At 46.9% G+C, this 26,708-nt stretch overlaps 1 protein-coding gene across 2 annotated transcripts in view; it reads left to right on the forward strand.

The window, feature by feature from the left end:
• The first annotated feature begins 242 nt into the window (after positions 1-242).
• The window catches only part of LOC311616873 (uncharacterized protein), a 41,080-nt gene continuing 14,614 nt past the window's right edge, over positions 243-26,708 (forward strand). For both annotated transcript variants that reach the window (XM_084872804.1, XM_084872805.1), the window contains exons 1-8: positions 243-805; positions 2,767-2,934; positions 3,520-3,697; positions 21,777-21,952; positions 22,042-22,125; positions 24,720-24,849; positions 25,809-25,954; positions 26,111-26,248. In XM_084872804.1, the coding sequence (XP_084728930.1) occupies positions 24,771-24,849; positions 25,809-25,954; positions 26,111-26,248 (363 nt within the window). In that variant the 5' untranslated portion in view covers positions 243-805; positions 2,767-2,934; positions 3,520-3,697; ... (1 more) ...; positions 22,042-22,125; positions 24,720-24,770. The remainder of the gene's footprint in view (positions 806-2,766; positions 2,935-3,519; positions 3,698-21,776; positions 21,953-22,041; positions 22,126-24,719; positions 24,850-25,808; positions 25,955-26,110; positions 26,249-26,708) is intronic.

Consider the following 26,708-nt stretch of genomic DNA (forward strand, 5'->3'; position numbering starts at 1 on the left):
TATTTCTGATCTTATTCTGATTTTATTTTAAGTAAAATAAATTATTTAAAATGTGTTTTAGGCTTAGTATAAGTAGCTCCATATAATGTGACTTGAATCCATTTTGTAAAACTTGAGTTTTTTTAAAAATATATTTTATTGATTTTTCACAGAGAGGAAGAGAGAGGGATAGAGAGTTAGAAACATCGATGAGAGAGAATCATCGATCAGCTGCCTCTTGCACACCCCCCACTGGGGATGTGCCCGCAACCAAGGTACATGCCCTTGCCCGGAATCGAACCCAGGACCTTTCAGTCCGCAGGCCGACGCTCTATCCACTGAGCCAAACCGGTCCCGGCAAAACTTGAGTTTTAAAACTGACTTTGAGCCTCTAACTGTGTTAACGCCCCTTATCTGGAAAGTTGTAACTGTGTGAACACCCTAACAAATGTTTATCTGGAAAGTTGGGAACTGAGGCAAAAGGTACCTGGAGAGTGCCTGATTAGACACACTGAAGCTTTATTGGTTGCACCCAGAAGGAATTAAGAAACACCCAGAAATGGCCATAAAAGAAGGGACCTAAGGCACTGGGCAGAGACCACGAAGGGCTCCTCCACCCGACGTGCTCTCCCACTCTCTTCTCCCTGTTCGAAATACTGCCTGAGACTCTGCCTGAGCGAAGTTGTCACTCTTCCTGTGAGCCGAACTTCTGAGGCCTCGTTCCTGACTGAGACGCTGCAGCAATGTGTTCCTGTCCAGTGTGTGTGTCTGTCGGCGCGGATCTCCAGGTGACCTGCCTAGGCTTCTGGAAACCACCAGGACTCTGGTAAATAAACCTTGGGATTCATGTATTTTAACTCTTGTGTCTGTGTTTAGTTTATGCTCGGTCAATTTTAGTTGAGTACTGTGGGCAACCCGTATAAGTCCAGTTCTCTGGCTGAGGGACCCCAGTCACCTGTGCAGAAGTTCCCACCTGAGGGTGAGTTGGAACAGTCCGGTGTGTGAATTTGACAATTTGTGGAAGTGAGAGTCCGAGAAGTGTTGTTGGCAAGGCAATAGGCTGTGGATGTTGTAGGCAGGCTGAGCTGAATGCCAGGGAGGGATGTCAAGGTGAGGAGTGTCCTATGTGTTAAGTGCCGTGACTGCGCCTGATGGAAGGTGGTATTTTTTGTTTTGGGATTTGGGAGAGTTTTTGTTGTGCTTGGATTGCCAAGAGAGTGTGATTGGCTGAGGAAAGGTGCAATTGCTGTGAGTTTTTTCCTGCGTGTAAGCGATCCTCTGGTGGTGTTTTTTGGGCCATCCAGGAATGTGTTTCTGTCCTTGGTGCTGAAACGTTAGGTCCGCAAACAAATGTGTAGAAAACAAGGTCCAAAAGAAAGGTAAGCAATCGTGGAAGCTGTCTAAGGGTACAGTGATTCGTTTGGTGAATGGAATGAAGTTGCAGGTGTGTATTTGTGAACTGTTTTTTGGCCCAGTCCCGGCAAGGGATGCTTTTCAGATTGGAGTGGGGGCATGGTTTTTGGTTGCGTTGAGAAAGTGAGCTGTTCCCCTGGAGGTGGGCCATGAGTTCCCCGGAGGCCACCATTGTGGAGCAGGCAGTGGGTGGGTGGAGTGGTAGGGGTGTTGTGAGAAGATGTTGTTGCAGAGATGGTCCTGGAGAGGCGGTGATTTTTGAGGGAGGCATGGAGGGCAGTCTGGTTGAGGCAGACAGTCCGTTGTAGGTGGTCGTGAGCAAAGCAGGGAGATAGCATGGAGCTGGAGGCTGTGATTGTGAAGGCAGTTATTTCTGTATGTATTTATTTAGTCTCAGGAAGGCAAGGATGTCCCTAACGAGACTGTGTGTACCGTGGACATAGCCCATGTAGGGGAGCGTGTTATTTGTGAGGGTAGTTCATGGCCATGCCATTTTTTCATGCAAAGGTGTTATTGAGTGTTGAAAAAGATTGTGCTGAGTAGTTTGTTGTTGAATCGTAGTGTTTTTAAAAATGTATTGGAAAGTTATTTTCTTATTTGGTAAAGGAAGAGAGAGGAAGCAGAAATATTGATGGATGCTGCTGTAGAATCCCTGATGAGGGAGAATTGGCATTCGTGAGTTTCTGTGCTGTGGGTTGGGCACCCCTTTTCTCTGATGGTCGCCAAGGGGTTATCTATAGAGTGTTGTATGGCACTTCCCTGTGAGATGTTTGATTGGCACTGTGAGTCAGATGTTGCCCCCCCCATCCCCGCCTCCTTTTTGAAGTGAAGTGGAGAGTGTTGAGCTGTGCAAGTTGTAAGTTGATGCTGCCATGAGTGAGCAGCAGCAGGATGGTGGTGCTATTGAGTGTTAAAGATGTGCCATCGCAAGCCTTGCCTGTGAGGCGCCTTGATTGTGAGTGAAGGTGTTGTCTTTGCAGCACGTGTGATCCCTATTCCTTTCAGTTGAATTTGTGATTTTGTAAAGTGGGCTTGATGTGTCCTTTTCTGTCTGTGAAATATGGTCATGTACTCATTGGAATGGTGTGACATTGAAAGTCCAAAATGAGTAATTGTTGGAAATGAAGTGCTGCAGCAAGAGAAGTGATGAAAACGTGAAGGTTTTTATTTTTGTTTATTTTGTTGCACTCCGTTTGACGGCTCCAGTGGCGGATGAGGTGCCAGGTTTCTGTGTGGAGCGTGAACCTAAGCGAGTGCCTTTTTCCATGTTTGTGTGTATGTGCTCAGTACCTCTGTGACCTAAGGAAAGCATCGTGAGAATGTTGATGTGTTCTTTGTTAGTGTTTCATATCACCTTTATTTTCTCTCCCTCAGAAGTGGCACTTGCTCCCAAAAAAGGATGGCCATCCATCCTCCCGGACAAGTGAGCGTGGGACACGGCATTTTTTGTGCAAGGCGCGTGCAGTGACTGTGAAGCCGCAAAAGAATGAAGCTGCAGGTTGTCTATGGAAAAGGAGTGTCCGTTGCAGCGTGAAGGTTATTGTAAGTGTTATGGTATTCCGGTATCTTGTGTTGTGGGATGGGGTTTTGTATAAATTTCGGGAGGTAGTTTGAGATTTTTGAAGTGTCTGGGACATCGTTAGGAGTCCCGTCCCATGTGCATTTTTAATTTGTGTCCATTGCAGCCACCGAATCGTGCCCCTGAGAGAAAGAGAAACTATATTGACATATGATGTATCATCAGTCCTTTTTTTTGTTTTGTAATGGTTCTTGTAAAATCGATGGTTGTCCTTGGCCATTTTTCCTCTACGACCGGTCTCCATGTTTTCCCGTATCGTGGTTCCCCACGTTGCAGGTGTAATTTATTTTCAAGCAAGTTTTTGTTGTACGTGCATGTGTTTGTGTTTGCCGTCTCGTTTGTTTTCAGGTTGGTATATTAAAAAATTTTTCGATGCACTTTAGATTAATGTTTTCAAACGAAACATGTTTGTAATGTATCTTTTTCTTTAATTTATTTTAATTTCACTGTGATTGTGGAAAGATATTTTCAGGATCCACTGTTGATTTTTGGAGCGTTTTTGGGAGTTTATGGTTGATGTATATGTTTTTTGATGCAATGTGTTCCAGATGGAGAGATTTCCGTGGACGGAGGAGCAGCGGTATTTTCAGGACGAGGAAGGCGCATGCCCCACATCTGCGCTCTCCGATGCTTAGCCTACGTTCCGGAGTATCCACTGAGCCCTGGCTTTGTATGCGGCATCGCTCCCTTCCATGAAGCCGTAGTTTCTCAGAGCATGAGCACAAGGCAATGTCAGAGTGTGTTTGTCCATGTGCCCTGATAATCTTCCTAAAACACATCCCTGAGGCATCCCATTTTGTTCCACCGCATTGTGCCGTGTATGTCGGGTACTCATGTCGACAGTGACAGGTTTAGTTATGTGAGGTTTTTATCTAAAGAAATGTTGATGGCAACCTACTTTAAGCAACCATCTTTTTTAAGGTTTATTGAACCTATGGGGCAGCTAATGTATTTCCCAAAGTGGCCATGTTTTTTCAGCGTGTATGCTTATTAGCATTGCTTGTGTGTGGTCATGTTGTAATGTCCTTTTTGAATGTGTTATGATGAGTTTCTGTACGTGTTTTCATGGGCACTCGAGGCCACGGCCCGTCCTTGCCCCTGCCCGTTGCAATCGTGAGGAGAATTCCCTTTTCCTGTGTGGCTTGTTTATTGGAAATGTGTGAATGCACCCGTGTATGGAACGCATCGTTTGGTGGGTGGGTGGCAGGTTCCGTTGAGTTTGTTAGCAGCCACAGTGCTTTAAGGTTTTAAGGTTTGACAGTGCAGGAGATGGACAGCTGTGAGAGGTTGTGGGATATTGTATGTGAGATTGTAATAGTGTTGCCCTGCAGCGTGCTGTAAGCCATATGTTTACAGTCTGTGGATTGTGTTATTTTTCATGTCCCCTATCTGTTGTTGCCAGGCATGCCAGCATTCAATGTCTGAATGACAAGGTATATATAAGTATGCAGCCTACTGTTGGGATTCTGTGCCGCTGAGTATTGGAATTGCAAGTTATCTTACCACAGTGTTCACTTCATCTTATGGGGGATCTCATGGAACTGTACTATGCATAGCCCATTTATTCCACAAGTTGGACTTTGATGCGCGGCACAGCACCAGATCGTTGCAGCACTGTGGCTGGCAATAGCCTTCCCACCCTGTGATTTGGCTGATTTCAGCACCTCTGTTGCCTCACTGAGTTCCCTTAAATGCTGTTTTTTCCATGTGAAAACTTCCTTGTGAGTTTTTTGTCTATGTGCATTTTCTTTCTTTCTTTTTTTTACTATGTGCATTTTCTGAGCATCCTTTATTGTCCTTGGGAATCACTGTGCCATGTATGCCCACACCCCTTCCTGTTCCATGGTTAGGCATCTTTAAGTTTAATGTAGAGTGTATGTTTCAGTTTTTGAATAAGTGCTAACTTTAATGTGGAGTGTACGTTTAATGTGGAGTGTACGTTTCAGAGTTTTTGAATAAGTGCTAACTTCAATACCTCACGCGATGCTGTGCATATGCTGCAAGCAACCTTTGTTTCTACTGCCCCTTTCCCTACCTTATTCCATCAGACCCTTGCTTGTTCACTAACAGGTCAATTTTTGCTGGTTGTTGTGCAGCAGCAAGTACTTATTACTGTCAAAGGTGGTGCGTACTGTTGTGTTCTGTGTCATTTCCTAGTTTTATATTCACATGTCCTGGATGCCCATTGTTTTTTGGTATGGGCATATCATGGTTGCCTGGCAGCAGCAACCCTTGGAGCCTATCCAGGTTATGCTTATTTCATGCGGTTATTTTTCCCAACTGCCTCCCACATCATGTGCACTCACAATTTGTTGCCCCCTGTTCCCGACTGCATCATCCTGTGCAGCACAGCCTGACGGTGACTGACGTGCATTTTCAGGAGTGTGAGGTCCCCCAAGATGAGCAAAAGGGCCATGAGAAGTTGTGGGAAGCCGTGTTCCGTGGGGCCCAAGGGCAAGGATGGAGCATAGGGTAGGGACGCCTACCTGCTCTCCTACAGGGGATTGAGCGCAGGGTAGGGACGCCTACCTGCTCTCCCCTAAGCCTTCAGGGTCAACCAGGGACAGGGCAGACCATAGCCCCATTGTTAGAGAGTGCGCGTGATGCACGACTTATCTGGATGTTCTCAGCTAGGCTGTTCTCAATGATATCTAACCAGACGCTTGCTCTATGTATCTCTTCCAAGAATGTCTTGAGGGGCTGACGGGCGGCCTTGTCCTGGGAAAGGGGCACTTGGAGAAATGCCCAGAAAAGCCTCATAAATGTACGCTTGCAACTAATAAAGTTGCTGCAGTCTTGAGCTGCAGTCCTCCCAACCCCATCCTGTCTCTTATCTTTCTTTCTCAGCCTCACCCCCTCATTCAGGTTACCTGGTCGATCAGCCGGCAGGTTCCGGCAAGAAGTGTATTTGGTTGTGCGGATGTGCTGTGTTGCTTGGGAACAAAAGCCCTCCGTTTCCCTGACTGGTAGCTGATGTCTCTGTCCAGCAGCTGAATGATGGCATCCCTGTTACCATTGTTTTCACTGCAGCCTATCAGTGTGCTGTCAAGCATCCATATGTGTACTTTTACAAATGTCTGTGGTCCTGCTCCCAATGTGCCAGGGCTTGTTTTTGCAAAAGTAGTGCTCATTTCTTCACCTCCTTGGGGTGCTGCCCTCACACAGACGCCCACATGTGAAAGCCATCCCCCTAGAATCGTTTTCGTTGTGTGCTAGCTCATACATGTCCAGCCCTAGTGACTGGGAAATCCAGTAGATAGTGTCCTGTATCCATCCCCCTCCTGCTTGACAGTGATCACTGCTATAGCGTGCCTGTCAAAATGTGGGCACGTTGTGAAACCACTTAAGGGACATTAATCATGCACTCAGCGCATTTTAAGAAATGTATTTGACATCCATTGCCCAGGGTGTCTAAACCTTCCCATGTGGAATACAGAGGTTACTGTGATTGGTTCATTATGCCTGTTGCTGTTATGAACCCATCCTTCCCTACCACCACCAAATTCCATGATGTGATAAATATAGTGACGCAGTCATGGAGGTTTGCACCTGTAATGTCTGAATTTTAAAGCATAGAAACCATGCAGCTGTTAGGGTGTTGGAAGTTTTTTTTTTGTTGCAGCCAAGTAAGTGTGCAGAGTGTTCTTGGCAGTCTATGCTGCTAAGTATTGGATCCTGAGGTGTCCCGTCTTAGTTTGCACTTTTTCTCATGAGGAAGTGCACCATGTATGGCCCATGTATCCCAGTACTTGACTTAGATAACCGTGTGTCACCATATGTGAGTTTGCTGCCAGCAGTACCCTTGTTGGCCTCAGCCAGGTCCCTAGAGGGCTGTTGCTTTGCCTGAAAAAACTTGTTTGCGATATTTCTCTATATGTTATGTGCATGTGCTGATGAACCATTGAATCCCTGTGCCATGTGTGCCTATATCACTCCCTGTTCCTTGGTCATATAGCTCTTAGCTCTTGGGGTGCTGCAGTGTGCTGTGGATTAGTTGAGAAAGGGCCAAGTGCAGGCTACCATCCTGTGGATGTGCTGGTAGCCACCCCTTGCATATGTACTGCCCCTTTTACTAATTGAGTCCATGGAACTCTGTCCTGCTTACTAACAGGTAATTTGTTTTTCTGGGGAGCAGTCAGTACTCATTTGCTCAAAGACGGTGTGTGCCCTTGTAGGTATTTGCATTTACTATGGTTATAGTATCACCATGGTCATGTGGCAGTAACCCCAGGAGCTCCTCCAGCCTGTTTATTCTATGTAGTCATGGTACCTCCTACCCACAATGAGCATCTACAGAATTGTATTTGCGGCCCCACCCCCCTTTCTGCATCATCCTGGGTGGGTAGCACAGCCTGGCGGTGGCTGATCTGTATCCTCAGTCAATCTCTGTGCTATGTATGCCCATATCCCTCCCTGTTCCTTGGTCACATGTCTTTAAGCTCTTGAGGTGCTGTGGAGTACTTGCAAAAGGGCTCACTTGATACTTCAAACCTATGGATGTCCTGGTACCCTCCCCCCCCTGCATTTCTACTGGCTTTTTCCCTAATTGACCCCATCAGGTACCAGTTATTTGCTATTTTTCTTGGGAGCAGTGAGTACTCATCACCTCAGAGACGGTGTGTGCTCTTATAGATGGCATTTCCTAGGGTTATATATCCCCATACTGTGTATGCTCATTATTATTTGCATGGGGATATCATTGTCAGCAGTAACCCCAGGAGCCTCTCCATCCTATTCGTTTATTGCATGCAGTGTAGCCATGCTGTTTATTGTATGCAGTTAGTCATGCTAACTCCCAGCCACAATGTATACTCCACAAGTTTAGTAGGATTCCCCCTGCCCCCCCTCCCCCCATCATCCTGGGTAGCACAGCTGGTGGTGGCTGACCTGTATCCACATGAGCATGTAGCCACATGGGGGGGAGGTGCACAAGGCTGTGAAGCTGCCAGGCCTTGGGTCAGTGTATTTCGTGACCTGGGCGTGGTACCTAGTGTGGGAACCAAAGTCCTCTGCCTCCCTAGGCATGATTGATAGCTGTTGTAGCTATCCAGTATTTGAATCATGGCATGACTTTCCATTTTCACTTCAGCCCACCAGTGTGTGGTCAACAGTGCATGTTGTTTGACCACCAAAGCACGAGTCTGCGTCTCAATTTCTCAGAGGTTACTTTTCCAAAATTAGTGCCCCTTTCCACCCCTTCTGGTGCTGCCCTCACAGAAAGGCCACCATGTCTGACCCCTTCCAGAATCCTGTTTTTATTGTGTTATTCCTCATTCACGCCCAGCATTGCTGTCACATCCCCCTCCCCCCCACCCCAGCAGTCCTGCCCGTGTAGTCCTTTTCAGAAGTGGGGCTCCCTGTAAAAGACCACTCGCACTCCTGCCATTTGAAGGCATGAGTCGGACTGCCATAGTCCAGGGTGCCCACCTTAGTTCATCGCCCCCATCCCCGGGACAATGTTTTCCACCAAACTTTCCCCCTCAGGCTTATGCCATCATTCCTCCCCTTAGTGCACTTGCTGCTTCCACCCACCTCATGGACTTTCATGTCACGTCAGTGTGTGTGGCCACCTGCCTGTTTCCCAATTCTCACAGAACCCTTGCCTGGAATAAACGTTGGCTAAGTGTGTGGATTTTGATTTTGCCCAGTTTTGTGTTTTCCCACGTTGTCCCACAGTCGTCCTGAAGCTTTGGGTAGCTAAGAGGCACGCTTTGCAGTGTTCCTGGTTCGTGTTCCACGGTGCCCTCCCCACCAGTGTTTTTGTTATCGGTGTCAGCCGTGTTCCACCCTTTTCATGTTTCCCATTGTTCGCAATCATGGTGCTTCCCATTCAAGTCTTAGTCTTCCCACCCCATGGATGGAGACAGGTACATATGAGTGGCATGAGTGTGTGTGTCATCTCTCATTACAGTGGTTCCGGTTGCTCTGTTTTAATGAGTGTTTTCTGTGTTCATCAGATACACAACCCCATCTGTTTTTGTGAGGACACCCATGATTTTTAGCTCAGTTGTCCAAGATATTACTTCTGTCTGGCATGCATGCCAGCTCATGGTGTAGGCCTGCTACCATCTGGCATGCATGCCAGCTCATTGATTAGGCCTGCTACCTTCTGGCACCTTTTATTTTTTTTAAATATAATTTTTTATTGACTTTGTACAGAGAGGAAGAGAGAGGAATAGAGAGTTAGAAACATCGATGAGAGAGTCATCAATCAGCTGCCTCTTGCACACCCCCTACTGGGGATATGCCCGCAACCAAGGTACATGCCCTTGACCGGAATCAAACCCGGGACCCTTCAGTCCCCAAGCCGACGCTCTATCCACTGAGCCAATCCGGTTTCGGCCCTTCTGGCACCTTTGCCAGCTCATTAGGCCTGCTTCTGTCTGGCACCTTTGCCAGCTCATTGTGTAGAATTGCTACCATCTGGCATGCATGCCAGCTCATCAATTAGGCCTGCTACCATCTGGCACTCTTGCCAGCTCATTGATTAGGCCTGCTTCCGTCTGGCACCTTTGCCAGCTCATTGAATAGGCCTGCTACCGTCTGGCACCTTTGCCGGCTCGTTATATGTTGGCCGCATCCACCCACCCATCCATACCTAGTCATCCAGCCAGCCAGGCAGGCAGGCACGCACGCACGCACCCACCCCACCTCACCCCACCCCACCCCACCCACTCACCCATCTTTGCAACCTCCCTCGGCCCCCATTGTCTGAAATTCAATGTGTTTTTCTGTCATTTCCCTTCCAGTGCCCACCCTGCCATGCATGGTGGTTCTCTCCCATGTGTCATGTTCGGAGTGGCTCACGTACGAAGAAAGCATGGACACTGACAGGGCGGTGGGGTCGGGGGCATGGGGACAGAAGGGTAGCTGTGGCGCAAAGTGTGATGGGGTCACGGGAGGTCCATGTAGGGTAAGGGGGTTGGGGGGAGGTCAGCCTTTGAGGGGCCGTGCAGGGGGTCTGGTTTTTTTGGTCTATGGCTCATTTCCTGAATTCCTGGGGAATGAGCATTACAAAGCAGTATCGTACTGTCCTTTCCTCCCTGTACATGGCACCCACCAGCTAGTGTGTTCAGCAGTGATTGCTGTGTTGTCCGAACAAGGCGCAACTACTTGGAATTTTCTCCAGTCATCCATCAGTCCACAGCAGTCCTCAGCAGTCCCCAGCAGTCCACAGCAGTCCTCAGCAGTTCCCTGCAGTCCACAGTAGTCCTCAGCAGTCCCCTGCAGTCCACAGTAGTCCTCAGCAGTCCCCTGCAGTCCACAGTAGTCCTCAGTAGTCCCCTGCAGCAGCAGCAGTGGCGGTGACACATACAGTCTCCGGCACTTCTTTTTCCTGTGTTGGTGAGGGGTTGCGTTAATGAGCTTTGCCTTCCATGGAGTGACCGGCATGTTTCTCACAGTGCCTAAGCTTTGAAACGCGTCTGTTGGAAGCTTGGGTGATGTTCATTGCACAATCTTTACCTATAGTTTCCCAATGCTATGCCTTTGGCTGAGACCTTAATCCCTCCTGTATTTCAGTCCAATCCCCCAACAGGCACCAATTTACAGGCGTCTTTCATGCTAGTAATTGTTCCCAGGAAATGTTCCAGGGAGGTTTTCTTCTTCGCCCTCCTCCTCCTCCCTCTCCTTCACTGTACTCTTTATGTGAGTATTGCAACTTTGTAAATACTTCCCAGTAATGCCACTCAAGTTTCCTGTGAATGGTTCACCTTCTCCTGACGCTTATTCTTTGCCTTTCTCTGTGCACAGTAGTTTGCTTTGAGCCCAGGGAGAAAGGGTGTTTTCTCTGGATGGGTGGAATGCATTCTGGTCCACCTGTCATTTCCCGTCTTAGGGTCCCAACCCCATCATATCACTCCACCTAATGAAATCACTGCACCTACAATGGTGCATCACGGCCCTCTCCCCAATCTCAGAGGTCTTTCTATGTCTGCTGCCTGGAGGCCATGCTTTAGCTGTCGTTAGTGTTGACTACCCTCCCCCATGTGCAGTGGCAGGTAGGCACGTGCTTAGTTTTGTGTTCTGGCACAGACATTCACCTGTCAGTTCAGGCAGCAGGTGTTTTCCGAGCGTGTGGTGCGTCGTGCTTCATCCTCCTCTTTAGGGTGCATCTCCGGGGAAGTCATTCAGCATCAGTGCCGGATATGTCTTTTTCTTCTTAGATATATGCCTTTCGGAAAGAAATGCATCATCATCAAGAGCTATGTGGTGTGAAGCTATTTTTGGTCATACCTACTAACAGCTCCGTGATGACTGGCTGGGCATCTGCACTCGCGTTTCTGTCGTGTGGTCGAACCCCAGTTTATTGAAATATGTGGCCAGGAAAGATGCGAGAGCACCACACGCAGGCGGTCTCCACACGACTGCGCCGCTTTAGGGGCAGGTAGTTATTTTTAAATTTTCTGAAAAGGAAAACCCCCATTCTGCAACAAACTGTAATTTTTCTGCTGTTCTTTCTAGATAAAATGTTCTAGTTTGCTTTAGCCCGTTTGAGGAGTGACGATGATAAACTTAGCTGTCTGACCTTGTAGGCCATAGACCAGATATGCCCACAATGTCAATATCATGCCCCATAAACCCATCGCGCGATGAACAAAGCCAAGCGTCTCCAAAATTTCCCCCTGCACTATCCAACCGCTCGGGAACTCTGCAACAGTTCAAAACACAAGAATTTTCTCTTGTTCTAAATTTTAAATCCTAAAGATTATATTCTAAAAACTGTGGTCAGCCCGCAGGGTCGTTCCCAGTCACATCCTGCTGGACACTGGAATGTGGCCCTATGTTGCAGAAGCAGAACTGAGTGGTTAATCTCCAAAGGGCATGGTCCCAGGCATAGGAAAACTTGCCTTAGTAGGTTTAAAATTGAAACAGTTTTTCCCAAAGTATGCTTGCCACTATATTTCAGTTTCCAAGTTAGGAACATGTGGCAGTGCTTTATTCCCTCTCTGTGAGAAGTGCTGTTTCCTTACTGCGCCCAGTAAAAGGCACGTTTAACACTTTGCACATTTTTTTCTTTGTCCCTCTGTCCTGTCAGTCCCGTGGGGAATGTTAGCAGAGGGAGCATGCAGTTAGGTGGGGTAGGCGAACACAGAATGGATTTCATGCCAACAGTGCATAGTGCAGATGTGGAGCAGAAGGTGGAGGGTTGGCAATGGATCCTTTTTCGCTTACCCGTTTGTGTAGTCCTCCTTCGTTGGCGCTCTAGTGGAAGTTGTTTGTCTATGCTGGGTCTCCATTTGTTTCACGTGCTCGTGATCTTTCCGCTTTCTTACTTGTTTGTCTTCCTCGTTTCAGGTGTGTACAAGGCACGAGTTTGTGTTCCTCAAGCAAGCCCTGCCTCATGTTCACATTCGCTGCTGTAGTTTGGGTTCACTATGTTTCCTGTCCTTTAAGTATAACGGATTAGTTAATTTTCACTGTATTTTATATGTCACTGGCAATATTAATAATGCCATCATTGTCAGTATTCAGATTATTGTTGATTTTTTTAAGGATGGTGTCACTGTAGTTTGCCTGTACTTTGTAGGGATCTTGTGGCATGCTTTCCCCAGTGTGCCGCTTCAGGGTCGAGCTCCTGGAGGGAGGGATTTAACCCCGTTACATGCCTTGTTTTCTCTCCCATCCGTGTGAAACGGCCTCCGTCTGGTGGAGCTGGCCTGCTTGTAGGCCTTATGGGCGCTCCAAGCGTCACTTATGCCACGTGAGGAGTTTTTCCATGGGGCAGCATGCTGTGCCTCAGGGATGCCCTCACTGCTCTCCCAGAGTTTCCAGGTCCCTTATGGGCACACACGAGTCCCCCAGGAGGGAGTATGTGTAAGTTTTTCCTGGGAGCAGGCTTAGTTCAGGTCTTATTCCTGCGTGCCTGGCTATCCTGCTCACTCACATGCCTGCACACATTTGTCTGGCTCCTTTTCCCCATTCCTTGCTTTCTGCCCGATTATCTAACTCTGAAGCTTTTGACAGTGAATTTTGGCATTGCACAGAAGAAAGGAATGCAGTGCCTCCAGAGTAGGCAACTCACTCAGGTTCGCCGCAAGGTGCGGAGGGCAGTCGGCGGGCCGCAATGAGCTTCAAGCTGGATTCTGGCACCGAGTCCGAGTCTGTACTGCCGGGTGAGCCGGCTCGGAGTCTTCCCTCAACTGCAGGGAGGCGAGCGGAGCGTGCTTTCCGGTCCTTGTCCACTTTCCTGAGTTTCTCCAAGGTGTCGTTTCCACGTCAGCAGGCAATCCCCATGAGGAGGAACGCGGCACGCGGAAGGGGGCGGAGACTTCGCACCCCTCTCTTATACCTCCTGTTCAGGGGACAAGGGCGGCACTGGCTTCCCTGCTGTTCATTGGATGCCGCATTCGTGGGCTTGGGGAGCGTTTACGGTAGGGAAGGGCAGCCATTGGGTGCAGGGCCAGGTGATTGCTGGGTATTTTTTTCTATGTCTGGGCGGGGTGCTGAGTGATTTTCCCACCTGATGGTGGGATCTAGGGTTAATAGCCGTAACAAAGAAAGATTCCACAAATATATATTATATATATGTTTTACAGAGAGGAAGGGAGAGAGACAGAGAGCTATAGAGAGAAACATCGACCAGCTGCCTCTTGCACATCCCCTACCAGGGATGTGCCCGCAACCAATGTACATTCCCCTTGTCCGGAATTGAACCTGTGACCTTTCAGTCCGTAGACCGACGCTCTATCCACTGAACCAACCCGGTTTCTGCTACCTGCGCCTTTTGTTCTGCACATTTTTGTGTCCTCAGAGTTTCTGAAAGAGGGAGGGAGGTCACCACTTGTGTGATATCTCTGAAATGAATGTAGTTTGGTGAGAGTGGGAATTTACCCCTTGTTGTAGGTCTCTGAATTCAGTGAACTCTGGTGAGGGAGGGAAGTTGCCACTTTCTGTAGAAAATTTGAACGCAGTGAACGGTGTTGACAGATGGCAATCGGTTAGGCCATTCCTGAGGTTTGCATGTGGTAGTTACAGGGCAGGTCCCTGTCTTGATGACAGGCACACGAACTTCACGATCCCATCCTTTTGTGCGTGTTTATGAGCAGCAAGGCTTCGTGCTCCGCCTGTGCCTGCCATGTTTTCTTTGTGCAGCGCCTGAAGAGATGGGATCGTTGCGTTTGTAGAAGCCTACGTCTATGTCGCTTGCATTCTTGGCTCCTGAGGCGAGTTTCGTGGGGAGCCTGGGGAGGGTGTTTTGTTCTGCTTTGTCATTTACAATGTGTGTGAGTGTTTTGGTGCAGTTTTTTCTGCTTTGGCTTATGTGCTTCTTTTTTTGTCTGCCAGTTGTGTGCCGATGTACGTGCCTTTTGGGTTTTCCTGTTTCTTGCGTTTGATTGATTGCCATGTGCTGAAAGGCTACAGTTTGAAAATGACAGGTGTGAGGTGCTTTTGTTTGAGTAGTTTTTTTCCTTGTCATAACTGTTGTTGTCATCTTGCATGCGTTCCTTGGAGTTATGAAAGAGTCTTGTTGTGTGGTTGTGTTGTGGGCTCTAGGGATAGTATCCTTCATTTTGTGTCTGTCTGATGTTTGATGCTGCATAATTATTATTTTCTGTTTTTTTTTTAATTTTTCTTGTTCTTTGCATCCAATGTTTTTTCTTTTATTAAATTATTATCTGTGTACATATTTTAACATTGCTCTCCCCTCCCATACCTACCCTCCCTCCCCAGAGTTTTGTGTCCATTGGTTGTACTTATATGCATGTATACTAGTCCTTCGGTTGATCTCTTATCTCACCCAGATCTCCCTACTCTCCTCGCTGTAATTTTATAGTCTGCTTGTTGCTTTACTGTCTTTATATCTGACTTTTGGTTTGTCAGTTTATAATATTCTTTAATATCCATAAATGAGTGAGGCCATGTGGTATTTCTCTTTCATTGACTGGCTTATTTTACTCAGCATGATGTTCTCTAGTTCTATCCAGGTTGCTGCAAATGATGAGAATTCCTTCTTTTTTATGGCAGCATAGTATTCCATTGTGTAGATGTACCATAGTTTTTGGATCCAATCATCTGCTGATGGGCACCTAGGCTGTTTCCAGATTCTAGCTAATGTATATTGTGCTGCTATGAACATAGGGGTGCATATATCCTTTCTGATTGATGTTTCTAGTTTCTTGGGATATATTCCTAGGAGTGGGATTACTGGGTCAAATGGGAGTTCCATTTTCAGTTTTTTGAGGAAACTCTACACTGTTCTCCACAGTGGTTGTACCAGTCTGCATTCCCACCAGCAGTGCACGAGGGTTCCTTTTTCTCCACAACCTCGCCAACACTTGTCTTTTGTTGATTTGTTGATGTTGGCCATTCTGACAGATGTGAGATGGTACCGCATTGTTGTTTTGATTTGCATCTCTTGGATAATTAGTGACTTTGAGCATGTTTTCATGTGCCTTTTGGCCTTCCTTCTGTCTTCTTTTGACAATATTCTATTTAGGTCCATTGCCCATTTTTTAATTGGATCATTCATCTTCCTTTTATTTAGTTGTATAAGCTGTTTGTAGATGTTGGAGATTAAACCTTTATCAGTGGTAATATTTGCAAATATGTTCTCCCACACAGTGGGTTTTCTTGTTGTTTTGTTGATGGTTTCTTTTGCTGTAAAAAAGCTTTTTATTTTAATGTAGTCCCATTTGTTCATTTTCTCTTTAGCTTCCATTGCCCTAGGGGCAGTATCAGTGAAGAAGTTCTTTTGGCATATGTCTGAGATTTTGCTGCCCGTGGATGCTTCTAGTATTTTTATGGTTTCCCGTCTGATGTTTAAGTCCTGTATCCATTTTGAGATTATTTTTGTGTATGGTGTAAGTTGGTGATCTAGTTTCATTCTTTTGCATGTATCTGTCCAATTTTCCAAACACCATTTATTGAAGAGACTGTCTTGACTCCATTGTATATTCGTGCCTCCTTTGTCAAATATTAATTGGGCATAGTGATTTGGGTTGATATCTGGGTTCTCGATTCAATTCCATTGATCTATATGTCTGTTCTTGTGCCAGTACCAGGCTGTTTTGAGAACAGTGGCTTTGTAATACAGTTTGAAGTCTGGTATTGAGATCCCTCCTACTTTACTCTTCTTTCTCAGGATTTCTGTGGCTATTCGGGGTCTTTTATTGTTCCAAATGAACTTTTGGAGAGTTCTTTCTAGGTCAGTGAAATATGCCGTTGGTATTTTAATGGGGAGTGCATTGAACCTATAGATTGCTTTAGGAAGTATGGACATTTTGATGATGTTGATTCTACCAATCCATGAACATGGTATGTTCTTCCATCTGTTTACATGTTCCTTATCTCTTTTTTCAGTGTCGGGTAGTTTTCCACGTATAGGTCCTTTACTTCCTTAGTTAAGTTTATTCTTAGGTATCTTAATTTTTTCGGTGCGATGGTAAATGGAATTGCTTTTTTAGTCTCTGTTTCTATAAGTTCGCTGTTGGTGTATAGAAATGCCATAGATTTCTTGGCGTTAATTTCGTATCCTGCTACATTGCCAAATTCATTTATTAAGTCAATTAGTTTTTTAATGGAGTCTTGGGTTTTTTATATACAATATCATGTCGTCTGCAAATAAGCATCACTTTACTTCTTCTTTTCCAATTTGGATGCCTTTTATTTCCTCTTCTTGTCTAATTGCAATGGCTAGTACTTCCAGTACTATGTCAAAGAGGAGTGGCGATAGTGGGCATCCCTGTCTTGTTCCTGTTCTTAGAGGGAATGGTTTTAGTTTTTGCCCATTGAGTATGATGTTGGCTGTGGGTTTATCATATATAGCTTTTATTATGTTGAGGTATGATCCTTGTACTCCCACCTTGTTGAGAGTTTTTATCAGGAAAGGGTGTTGGATTTTATCAAATGCTTTTTCTGCATCAATTGATATGACTATATGATTTTTATCTTTCAATTTGTTTATGTGATGTATCATGTTTATTGATTTGCGGATATTGTACCAACCTTGCATTCCTGGAATAAATCCTACTTGGTCATGGTGTATGATCTTTGTGATGCTCTGCTGGAGCCGATTTGCTAGAATTTTGTTGAGGATTTTGGCATCTATTTTCATGAGGGATATTGGCCTGTAATTCTCTTTCATTGAGTTGTCTTTATCTGGTTTTGGTATTAGGGTGATGCTGGCTTCATAGAAGGAGTTTGGAAGTGTTCCTTCCTCTTGAATTTTTGGAATAGTCTGAGGAGGATAGGTTTTAGTTCTTCCTTGAATGTTTGGTAAAACTCTCCTGTGAAGCCATCTGGCCCTGGGCTTTTGTTTGCTGGAAGCTTTTTGATGACTGTTTCAATTTCTTCCCAAGTCACTGGTCTATTGAGATTTTTAGATTCTTCCTGATTGAGTTTTGGAAGGTTGTATTTTTCTAGGAATATGTCCATTTCCTCCAGGTTGTTCAGTTTGTTGGAATAGAGTTGTTCATAGTATTTTGTAACAATCCTTTGTATTTCGGTGTGGTCTGTGTTGTTATTTCTCCTCTTTTGTTTCTGATTTTGTTTATTTGAGTCCTCTCTCTTTGTTTCTTGGTTAGCATGGCTAGAGGTTCATCTATCTTGTTTATCCTTTCAAAGAACCAGCTCTTGGTTTTGTTGATCTTATGTATTGTTTCTTTGGTCTCTATGTCATTTATCTCCACTCTAATTTTTGTTATTTCCTTCCTTCTGCTTACATTGGGCTTTTCTTGTTGCTCTTTTTCTAACTCTTTGAGTTGTAGAGTTAGATAATTTATTACCATTTTTTCTTGTTTTTTTGTAATAGGCTTGTAGGGATATGAACTTCCCTCTCAAAACTGCTTTTGCTGTGTCCCATAGATTTTGGATTGTTGTGTTTTCATTGTCATTTGTTTCCAGGATGTTTTTAATTTCTTCTTTGATTTCTCTGGTAACCCAGTCCTTGTTTAATAACATGCTGTTTAGTCTCCATGTGTTTGATTTCTTTGGATTATTTTTATTGTAGTTAATTTCCAGTTTTATGCCACTATGATCTGAGAAGATGCTTGATATGATTTCTATCTTCTTCAACTTGCAGAGACTTTGCCTGTATCCCAAAATGTGGTCTATCTTTGAGAATGTCCCATGTGCACTTGAGAAGAATGTATATTCTGTGGCTTTGGGGTGGAATGTTCTGAAGATGTCCATTAATTCCATCTGGTCTAGTGAGTCATTTAGGATTGATATTTCTTTGCTGATTTTTTGTTTAGATGATTTGTCCAAGGGTGACAGTGGGATATTAAAATCTCCTACTATGATTGTATTGCTATTAATCTCTCCCTTAATGTCCTCCAGCAGTTTTTTTTTTTTTATGTATTTGGGTGCTCCCATATTGGGTACATATATATTTACCAGGGTTATTTCTTCTTGTTGGATTGCTCCCTTTATATTTTGAAGTGGCCTTCATTATCTCTTGTTATGTCCTTCACTCTGAAATCGAATTTGTCAGATATAAGAATTGCTACCCCAGCTTTTTTTTCATTTCCATTTGCCTGGAAAACCTTTTTCCATCCCTTCACCCTCAGTCTGTGTGCGTCTTTTTCTGAAGTTGGTTTCTTGTAGACAACAGATATATGGGTCTTGTTTTCTTATCCAATCTGTTACCCTATGTCTTATGATTGGAGCATTTAATCCATTTACATTTAAAGATATTATTGATAGGTACTCAGTTGATGCCATTTTTATTCTATATCTCTGTGTTCCTTCTTCACTTCCTATTTCTTTATTTTTACAGTAGATCCTTTAGCATTTCTTGCATTGCTGGTTTGGTGGAGATAAATTCCTTTAGATTTTTTTTTGTCTGTGAAGCTCCTGATTACACCTTCAATTTTGATTGATAGCCTTGCTGGGTACAGTATTCTTGGATTCAGACCCTTCCTTTGCATGACTTTGTATATTTCATCCCATTCCCTTCTGGTATGATGAGTTTCTGTTAAGAAGTCAGTTGCTAGTCTGATGGGGGTTCCTTTATATGTAACTTTCTGTCTCTCTCTGGCTGCTTTTAAGATTCTTACTTTGTCGTTGGTGTTTGCCAATTTAACTATAATGTGCCTTGGCATCGTCTTCTGGGATTCATCTTGCTTGGGACTCTGCGAGCATCTTGGATTTGTGTGGGTTTTTTCTTCTCTATCTCAGGAAAGTTTTCTGTCATTATTTCTTGAAATACGTTTTCCATGTCTTCCTCAGTTTGCTTTCCTTCTGGAACCCCTATTATTCTAATATTGTTTTGTTTTGTATTGTCCCAAAGTTCCCTTAGGCTCTCCTCCTACTTTTTAATTTTTTTCCCCAGAAGCTGCTCTAATTGGGTATTTTTTTCCATCCTGTCTTCTAGCTCACTGATGCGGTCCTCTGCTTCTTCTAGTCTACTCTTGATGCTTTCTATTGAGTTCTTCATAGTAGCATATCATTTTTCATTTCTTCTTGGTTCATCTTTATTTCCTCTTGGTTATTCTTCATTTCCTCTTGTTTCTTATTCATATCATCAAATTTCTCTTCCATTCTTTTTAGCCATCCTATGATCATCACTCTGAATTCTTGCTCTGGTAGGTAGCTTGCCTCTAACTTGTTTACTTCCTTTTTTGGTGATGCCTGTTTTTCTTTCATGTGCGGGCTATTTGTCTCCCCATGGTCTCTCTCTTCAGGATGTCTGGCTATGTGGTATTCCTTCTCCTTTCCGTGGTGATTGAAGAACTTCCTTGAATCCACGTATTTGCACCACTTGGGGCGTCACAGCTACTCGAAGGTCTCCTCTGCTGTGGGTTTTCCAGGCCTCAGAGAAGATCCTCCTTTCCTGGTAAGATGGCACAGCCTTCCCTCCGAGCCCGTAGCTCAAGGAGAGGTCGCCGCTGCTGCCGCCGCCGCAGGGCTGGCTGCTTGGTCAGGAAATCCTGTCCAGCGGACCCTTCCTTACCTTCCTTTAGAGTTCTTCTGCCCCTTAGCTGCCAATCAAGATTCCCTGAGTGACTCAGACGCTGCTTTTATCTGTTCTGGGACCAGGGTCAGAACAAATCCATCTGTTCGGCCGCCATCTTCTCTCCTAGGCTCCTCAGCTTTTCAGCGCTTGCACTCCCCTCTCTTTCAGCCAGCCTTCCCATGGTTTTGGATGATAGATGTCCTTTGTATTAGTTTTAATTTTTTAAATTGTTGTGCGAGCAGCAGACCAGCTGTTCACCTACGCCACCATCTTGGTTTCTCTCTTAGGATCTGGCGGGACGAGGGCATCCCCGGCTGGGTCCGCAGCCCGCCACTCCGGCTTTATGCCGGTCTGCTGCAAATATGTTTTCAATACTCTCTTCTTCTGGCACCCTCATAATTCGGATAGTGGTATGCTTGAGGTTGTCCCAGACACTCCTTACACTATCTTTATATTTTTGGATTCTTTTTTCTTTTTGTTTTTCTGGTTGGTATTTGTTGCTTTCTCGTATTTCAGATCTTTGATTTGATTCTTGGGATCCTCTATTCTACTGTTGAATCTCCATATATTCTTTATTTTAGTCCATGTATACAGAATTTCCGACTGGTCCTTTTCCTTTTTTTTTTTTTTTTTTTTTTTTTTTTTCCATTCTCACTAAGTTCTTTGAAGGTCTCAATAAGTTCCTCGGATGTTTCTAGAAGATTTTTGAATAACCTTATAACTGTGGTTTTGAACTCTATATCCACTATTTGGCTTTCTTCAATTTCTTTAATTTGTGACATGTTTCTTTGTCTCTGCATTTTGGTTGCTATCCTGTGTTTGTTTCTTCGTATTGGGTAGCTGCTAAATCTCTTTGAATTGATAGAGTGCCCTTGGTTGGTATGTTTCCTATAGGGCCTAGTGACTCAGTCTCCCCAATCACCTGAGATGGGACACTCTTGGTGTACTCCTTTGTAGGCTGTGTGCACAGTATTGTTGTAGTTAAGCCTTGATTGCTGTTGGGAGGAGCTACCTTCCAGGCCAATTGGCAGTGCGGACTAGCTGGGTCTACAGTGGAAGAGCTGCTGTGCAGGAGACATCCTTATGGGGCAGGACTTACTTCGGTGGGGCGTTGGTGCTCACTGAGTCTGCCCCTTGAGGATATCACTTATGCATGTGAAGGGTTGTAATCTGGTCTGGTCTCACACTGACAACTGGGTACACTGACTTTTAGATCTCCAAGGAGGTGCCAAGTCAGCCACTGCCTCAGGCCACACAGCAGAAACTACAGAGATATCTGAAGATTCCTCCTCTTTGTTTGGGCTTTGGAGGTGCCAAGATGAGGCCCAGCTGTGAAGCAAGGCAGGCTGGTGCTGGTGCCAGCCTTGGGATTTTTATTGATAGCTTTGCAGTTTCCTGTTCCAGCTGCAGCTTGGTAGACAAGTTTTAGGCTGAACAAGGACAGGCCAATTATATATAATAGCTGTTGCTCACAGCTTGGTTGGGGTTGTAAATTGGGTGAGGAGAGGTCTAAGGGAATATTCAGGGTAGAGCAAACAGAAATGGCTGCCAGTCAGCCCTGCACCAGGGAGGTTCCAGCACAGGAATAATGACCACTACTAGCATCTCCATCTGGAAGAAAGCTGCCCCCGCATTCCTGCCCCGATGCCAGACAGTCCAGTTTCTCCCCGTATTTGTCTGGGTCCCCAGAGCCTTGTGAGGCACTGGACTCGGCACAAGTGGGAGCTTGTAAATTCAGTTGTGGTGCTGGCCTTTTAAGAGGAGCAGCTGGGTCTCCAGCAGCCTGTGTGTCATTCAGCCCCAATCCACACTGGATTTTACAATACTTGTTCTTATGGCCCGGTCTATAGGGACTTCTTTCCCCAGCTATGGGCAAAGATAAAAATATATTTTATTGATTTTTTATAGAGAGGAAGATTAGAGTGAATAATCGATCAGCTGCCTCTTGCACACCTACTGGGGATGTGCCTGCAACCAAGGTACATGCCCTTCACCTGAATCGAACCTGGAACCTTTCAGTCCGCAGGCCAATGCTCTATCACCTGAGCCAAACCGGATTCGGCTAAAGATATATTTTTAAATAAGTAAAGTATTTTCCAAATATACAGCATTACTTTGTTCATGTTTGGTATGAAATACATATTGGTTAGTGGTCTGTCAATTTGTTTTTTAGGCAGTTGACTGGTGGACTTCAGGGTTCTATGTCTGAACTCTTCCCAGTGGATGGGGAGAAGAATTCCCGAGCTGAGCTCTCTAGGTAAGACTTGACAAAATAAAGTGAATGATGTTCCCTTAAAGGAATGGGTCAAATCTTTGTAATTTGGCTGATGGGAAAAAATTTTTCAAAACGTGGGTAGACATATTAGAATGAAGTGGTTAGTTTCCATTTATGATATAGGGTGTATAAATTAACCTTTATGTTTATTTATGTTTTATATGCCCAGCTAAGTCTGAAGTTTTGTAGGGAGAGGGGTCTGAGCCGCTGGCAGAGCCGTTTAGAATGCGGGGCCTAGAGCCGTTTGGCATGGTGGGCATGGAGACAGTGGAATGTTAGGTGCAGAGTGGGTGGTTGTGGAGTGGGTAGGCGTGGAGTAGGAGGGTTAGGAGTCGGTAGGTGAGGAGTTGGTGGGAGCGGAGCGGGTTTCTGTGGAGTTGGAGTGTGCGGAGTAGTTTGGTGAACTGTCAGTTTGTGGAGAGCAGGTGTGAAAAGTCGGTGTGAGAAGAGCCGGTGGACATACAGTCGGTGAGTGCAGAGCCTCTTCCTGGGTAAGAAGGGACCCTCCCTGCCTCACACTCGGGGCTCTTGTGAAGATTGAATGAGCAAGGACCGAGGGCACCGAGCCCTGGGCTGGGGATGGGCAGAGACACGGGGCCCAGGCGACTCCAGAGTCTGTGAGCTAACCCTTCCCACTGCCAGGCATTGATCAGAACCGTGCCCACTGGCAGTAGGTCCACGGCTTCCCTTCCACCAAGAAACTTGGGTGCTGGATCATGGGGGTAAAATGAACAAAAAATGGAAAAGCAGGAGCTACCGCCCCCTCACAGCTGTTAGAACCTTGCGTGGGGCCAGGCTTGGAAAGCTGCCCACCGAGAGCAACCGACACATCCGGTGTATGCGTGTTCCCAAACTGAGAAGGCAGACTGGGGAGACTCAGCCCCCGAGGACAGTGGTTCTGGGAGGGATCTGGGCCAGAGGACAGATGAAGGAAAGAGTGGAACGGCTCCCCTCTGTGTGCTGGGCCCTGGGACAGGAAGAGGCCCCACGGACTCCTCCCGTGAGGGGGCCTGTGAGGGCCCAGCCTTGGCGTCCCACACCAGATGTGCCTGACACCCGGAGGCCCACAGTCCTGTTTGTTGTTTCTCAGCCCTCATTTCCGAGACACTGTCCAGAGCTGTTGGTTTTTCGAGAGGACATGTGTGACCTGTTCAGAAGGGAACTATGTATTTAACAACAACTCACTCGAATAGCCATTTATTTCCAGTGCCCAGATGAGAGGAGTGACTGTGGAATTGAGAGGCCTAGGCTCAGCCCTCAAACCTGGATAGCTCTTAGCCCCACCCCTTCCTGGTTAAGGAAATGGGCTCAGTGAAGTCCCATACCTATCAGCAGGCCTCTCATCCAAGCAGGTGAGGCTGTACATGTCAGACACTCTCACATCAGGGTACCAGAGATGGGGCAGTGTTAGGTTTATGTGGTGTGCTTCCTGATTTTCTGCTCCAGCGAACACAGGGGCCTGCTGCCAGCCAAAAGTCATCGGCTAAGCTCAGCAGCTTAAGTGGGCACTACAGAGGCCCTCAAAGCAGACAGGGCCTGCTGAAGGGGTGATGCCCAGGTGGTAGCTCCATGCCGAGGGGTGTCCTGTGGGAGGCAGGCGGTCAGTGATTCTCTCATCATTGATGTGTCTATCTTTCCATCTCCTTTGCTATCCGTGATCAATAAAAATATATTTTAAAGAAATACATTGGAGGTTCTGTGCATGAAATTCATGCTTCGGGGTGGGGGGCCCTCAGCCTGGCCTCCTGCACCTCTCTAATCTGGGACTGCACCCTCCAACCTGGGGCTCTCTGATTTTCAGGGATTAGGCCTACTATGGCAGTCAGCCATTCCTCTCTCAATCAAGGACTGCTGGCCCCTAACTGCTCCCCTGCCTTTCTGCCTGACCACCACTTAACTGCTCCTCTGCCAGCCTGATCCCTCCCTTACTCCTCTTCCTTGCTGCCGGTTTGATCACTCCTACCTTTTCTCCCCTGCCGGCCTGATAACCCTAACACCTGTGCTTTAGTCCCCACCACCTTGGCTTTATCTAGAAGGATGTCCAGAAGACTACTGGTCTATTTAGCACATTGCCCTTTTATTAGTATAGATATTAAACAACAACAACAACAACAACAAAAACCCACAGGTAAGGCCTGGCTGCTGTGTTGCTTTTCTGAAAGGATGGATGTAGGTGGCTGATGTGGCAAAAAGGGTCTCTGCTGGCATCTAGCATGTGTGTTAAGCTGTGATTTTCGGTCCCCATGGCCTTTCCAAGACATGTTAAACCAGCTAAGGGCCTCAGAGCTGCCCGCCCTCCTATCCTTGCTTTACAGCTCCGTGCTGTGCGTCACTTTGTTCAGATATCACTGACCTCGAGTGTCTTCATCACCTACCACTGGGGCAGCATGTCTAAGTGGCTGTAGGTGTCCCAGCTGGGCCCTGTGTTGGAGTCACTTTTGTGCAGCTGTGCGTTAGGAAGTGAGCAGGTGCATGGAGGCCCTGCATCCGGGGGGAAGGAGGGCAGCTGCACGGGGCAGGGCCTGCCCAGAAGGTGCCCTGGTGCGCATCCTCACCCACCCCTCTTCTTGCACTAGGAGCCTGGACAGAGCCCCCAGCAGTTCCTTGAGGAGCTGCTGGGGGACAACATGGCCCTGGAGGCGGAGCAGGGCCTAAGGATCAACGAGTCCGACCACCGGAACGCGGAGCTGGGCCAGGAGTCAGAAGGTAGGCAGCAGCCCCTGGCGCTGGGGAGCCGGCCTGGCCGCAGCTTCTCCCTCAGCCAGGGAGCTGAGCCCTTGGCTCTGAATCTCCTGGGTCAGCCCATCCTCAGCCCAAGTCCATGGGGTTTGATTCAAGGGCTGTTTGGAACTGTCAACTGCCTGCTCCCCAAGGAGAACATGAAGGGTCTGGCAGCCTTGAAGTCAGGACATGAATTACAATGTAAGTGCTGCCAGTTTTCTCAGCTCCCATGCAGACAGTCCCAGGAACCTTCAGAGGACGGCACGCTGGCCCCCAGCGGCTGTCTTACATCTGTCTGTGCGGGACTGAGGCACCGTCCCCAGCAGTCACTAACCTGCACTATCACAGGAGCCTGGGCTGATTCCCAATGGGTGCAGTCTGCTCTGTCTCCCTGGGCAGGGGCTGGCTGCTTAGGAACCCCTCCTCCCCAAGGGTGGTAAGTTCTGGGCACACGCGCCCCAGAGGCTCTACCCCCCACAGACATACTGGTCAATTTTCATGCCCCCCACATTGCCAGCTGAGCTACTCAACACCCCACTGAGCTACCCAACACCCCACTCTGAGGGTTGGCAGAGACCAAGCATTTGTTTGCCTTCTCTGTGAGTGTCTGAAATCCTTGACTTTATGGTCAGGTTGGAACTTGACAAAAAGTGGCTCCAGCAGTTCCAGCATCTTGAACTTTTGTATTGGCCTGTCCACGGTCACCTGCTTTCTTCTTAAACTCTGTGTGGCTCCCCAATGCACCCCAGAGGAGCCAGCAGAGGGGCCACAACCCACAGCGACAGCACCCTGTGAACAACAGAGGGCATCCAGCTGGCCGTCTCTGGTCTTTAGACCTAGGCTTCAGGGGGATGGCCCTTTCGGAGGAATGACCGTCTCGAGGCGGAGTCAAGAAGGGAGCAGAGGCCCCGGGATCGGGGCTCTCACTCCACTTTGCTCTTCAGCCTCCAGCGTGACCCTGGCACTGGGGCAAAATTCCCAGGCCCCTCAGGACACAGTCCTGGAGCTGCAGGGCGATACCCAGGCCCTGCAGGAGAGCAACAGCAAGTGTGAGGAGCTGATGAAAGAGAACCGGCAGCTCCGGGAGCAGGTAACTGAGTGTGTGTGTGTGTGTGTGTGTGTGTGTCCGGAACATATGGGCCAGCCGGAGGCCGGGTGTGACAGGGGGTGACAGGTTTGCTGTTTGCTTTAAAGCCAAGTTCACTTTGTGACCTGACTGGCACGGGCTGGGTCTTTGGCTCTGCAGGTGGCAAAGTTGGGGATCCAACTACGGATTGCGAAGAACACCAATGAGCACTTGTGGAGCGTCAAAGAAGAGCTGGAGGTAGAACAGGAGCACATGTTCAACATCATCGAAAACCAGACGCTGCCCAGGTCCCCGCAGGTAGGCCCTCAGAGCGCAGGACCCCGGCGCCCCTGCCTGCCGGAGGGGAGGTCCAGGATCACAGCCGTGTCTTGGTCATTGATCAGTGATTCCCAGTGACCAGTTCCCTAGCTCAGCTGCAGCTCAGAACAGCAATTCTCAGCCACGGCAGGGCCCCGGGGCAGGTATTGGCTCCCCGGGACACCGGCCATCTTGTTGTTGATGGACAGGACTGGGGGTGCGAGAAGGAGGTGCTGCTGGCTGTGCAGGGTGGATAGTTGTTCTGTCAATATCAGGGAAAATTAGATGTTAGTGTTGTCCATGTATTCTGCATCCTTACTGAGGTTCCATGTGCTTTAAAAAATAGGGTTTTAAATGTAATCAAAGAGGGCAACCAAGGAGCTGATCCAGAGAGCCGGCATCATTTGCCCTAAAGTTCCCATGTGTGGAGAGGACACGGGACTCATGTAGCCCCATGTGA

Source organism: Pipistrellus hanaki (assembly GCF_964339955.1).
Source record: "Pipistrellus hanaki genome assembly, chromosome: 2".
In the NCBI taxonomy this organism is placed as follows: domain Eukaryota; kingdom Metazoa; phylum Chordata; class Mammalia; order Chiroptera; family Vespertilionidae; genus Pipistrellus; species Pipistrellus hanaki.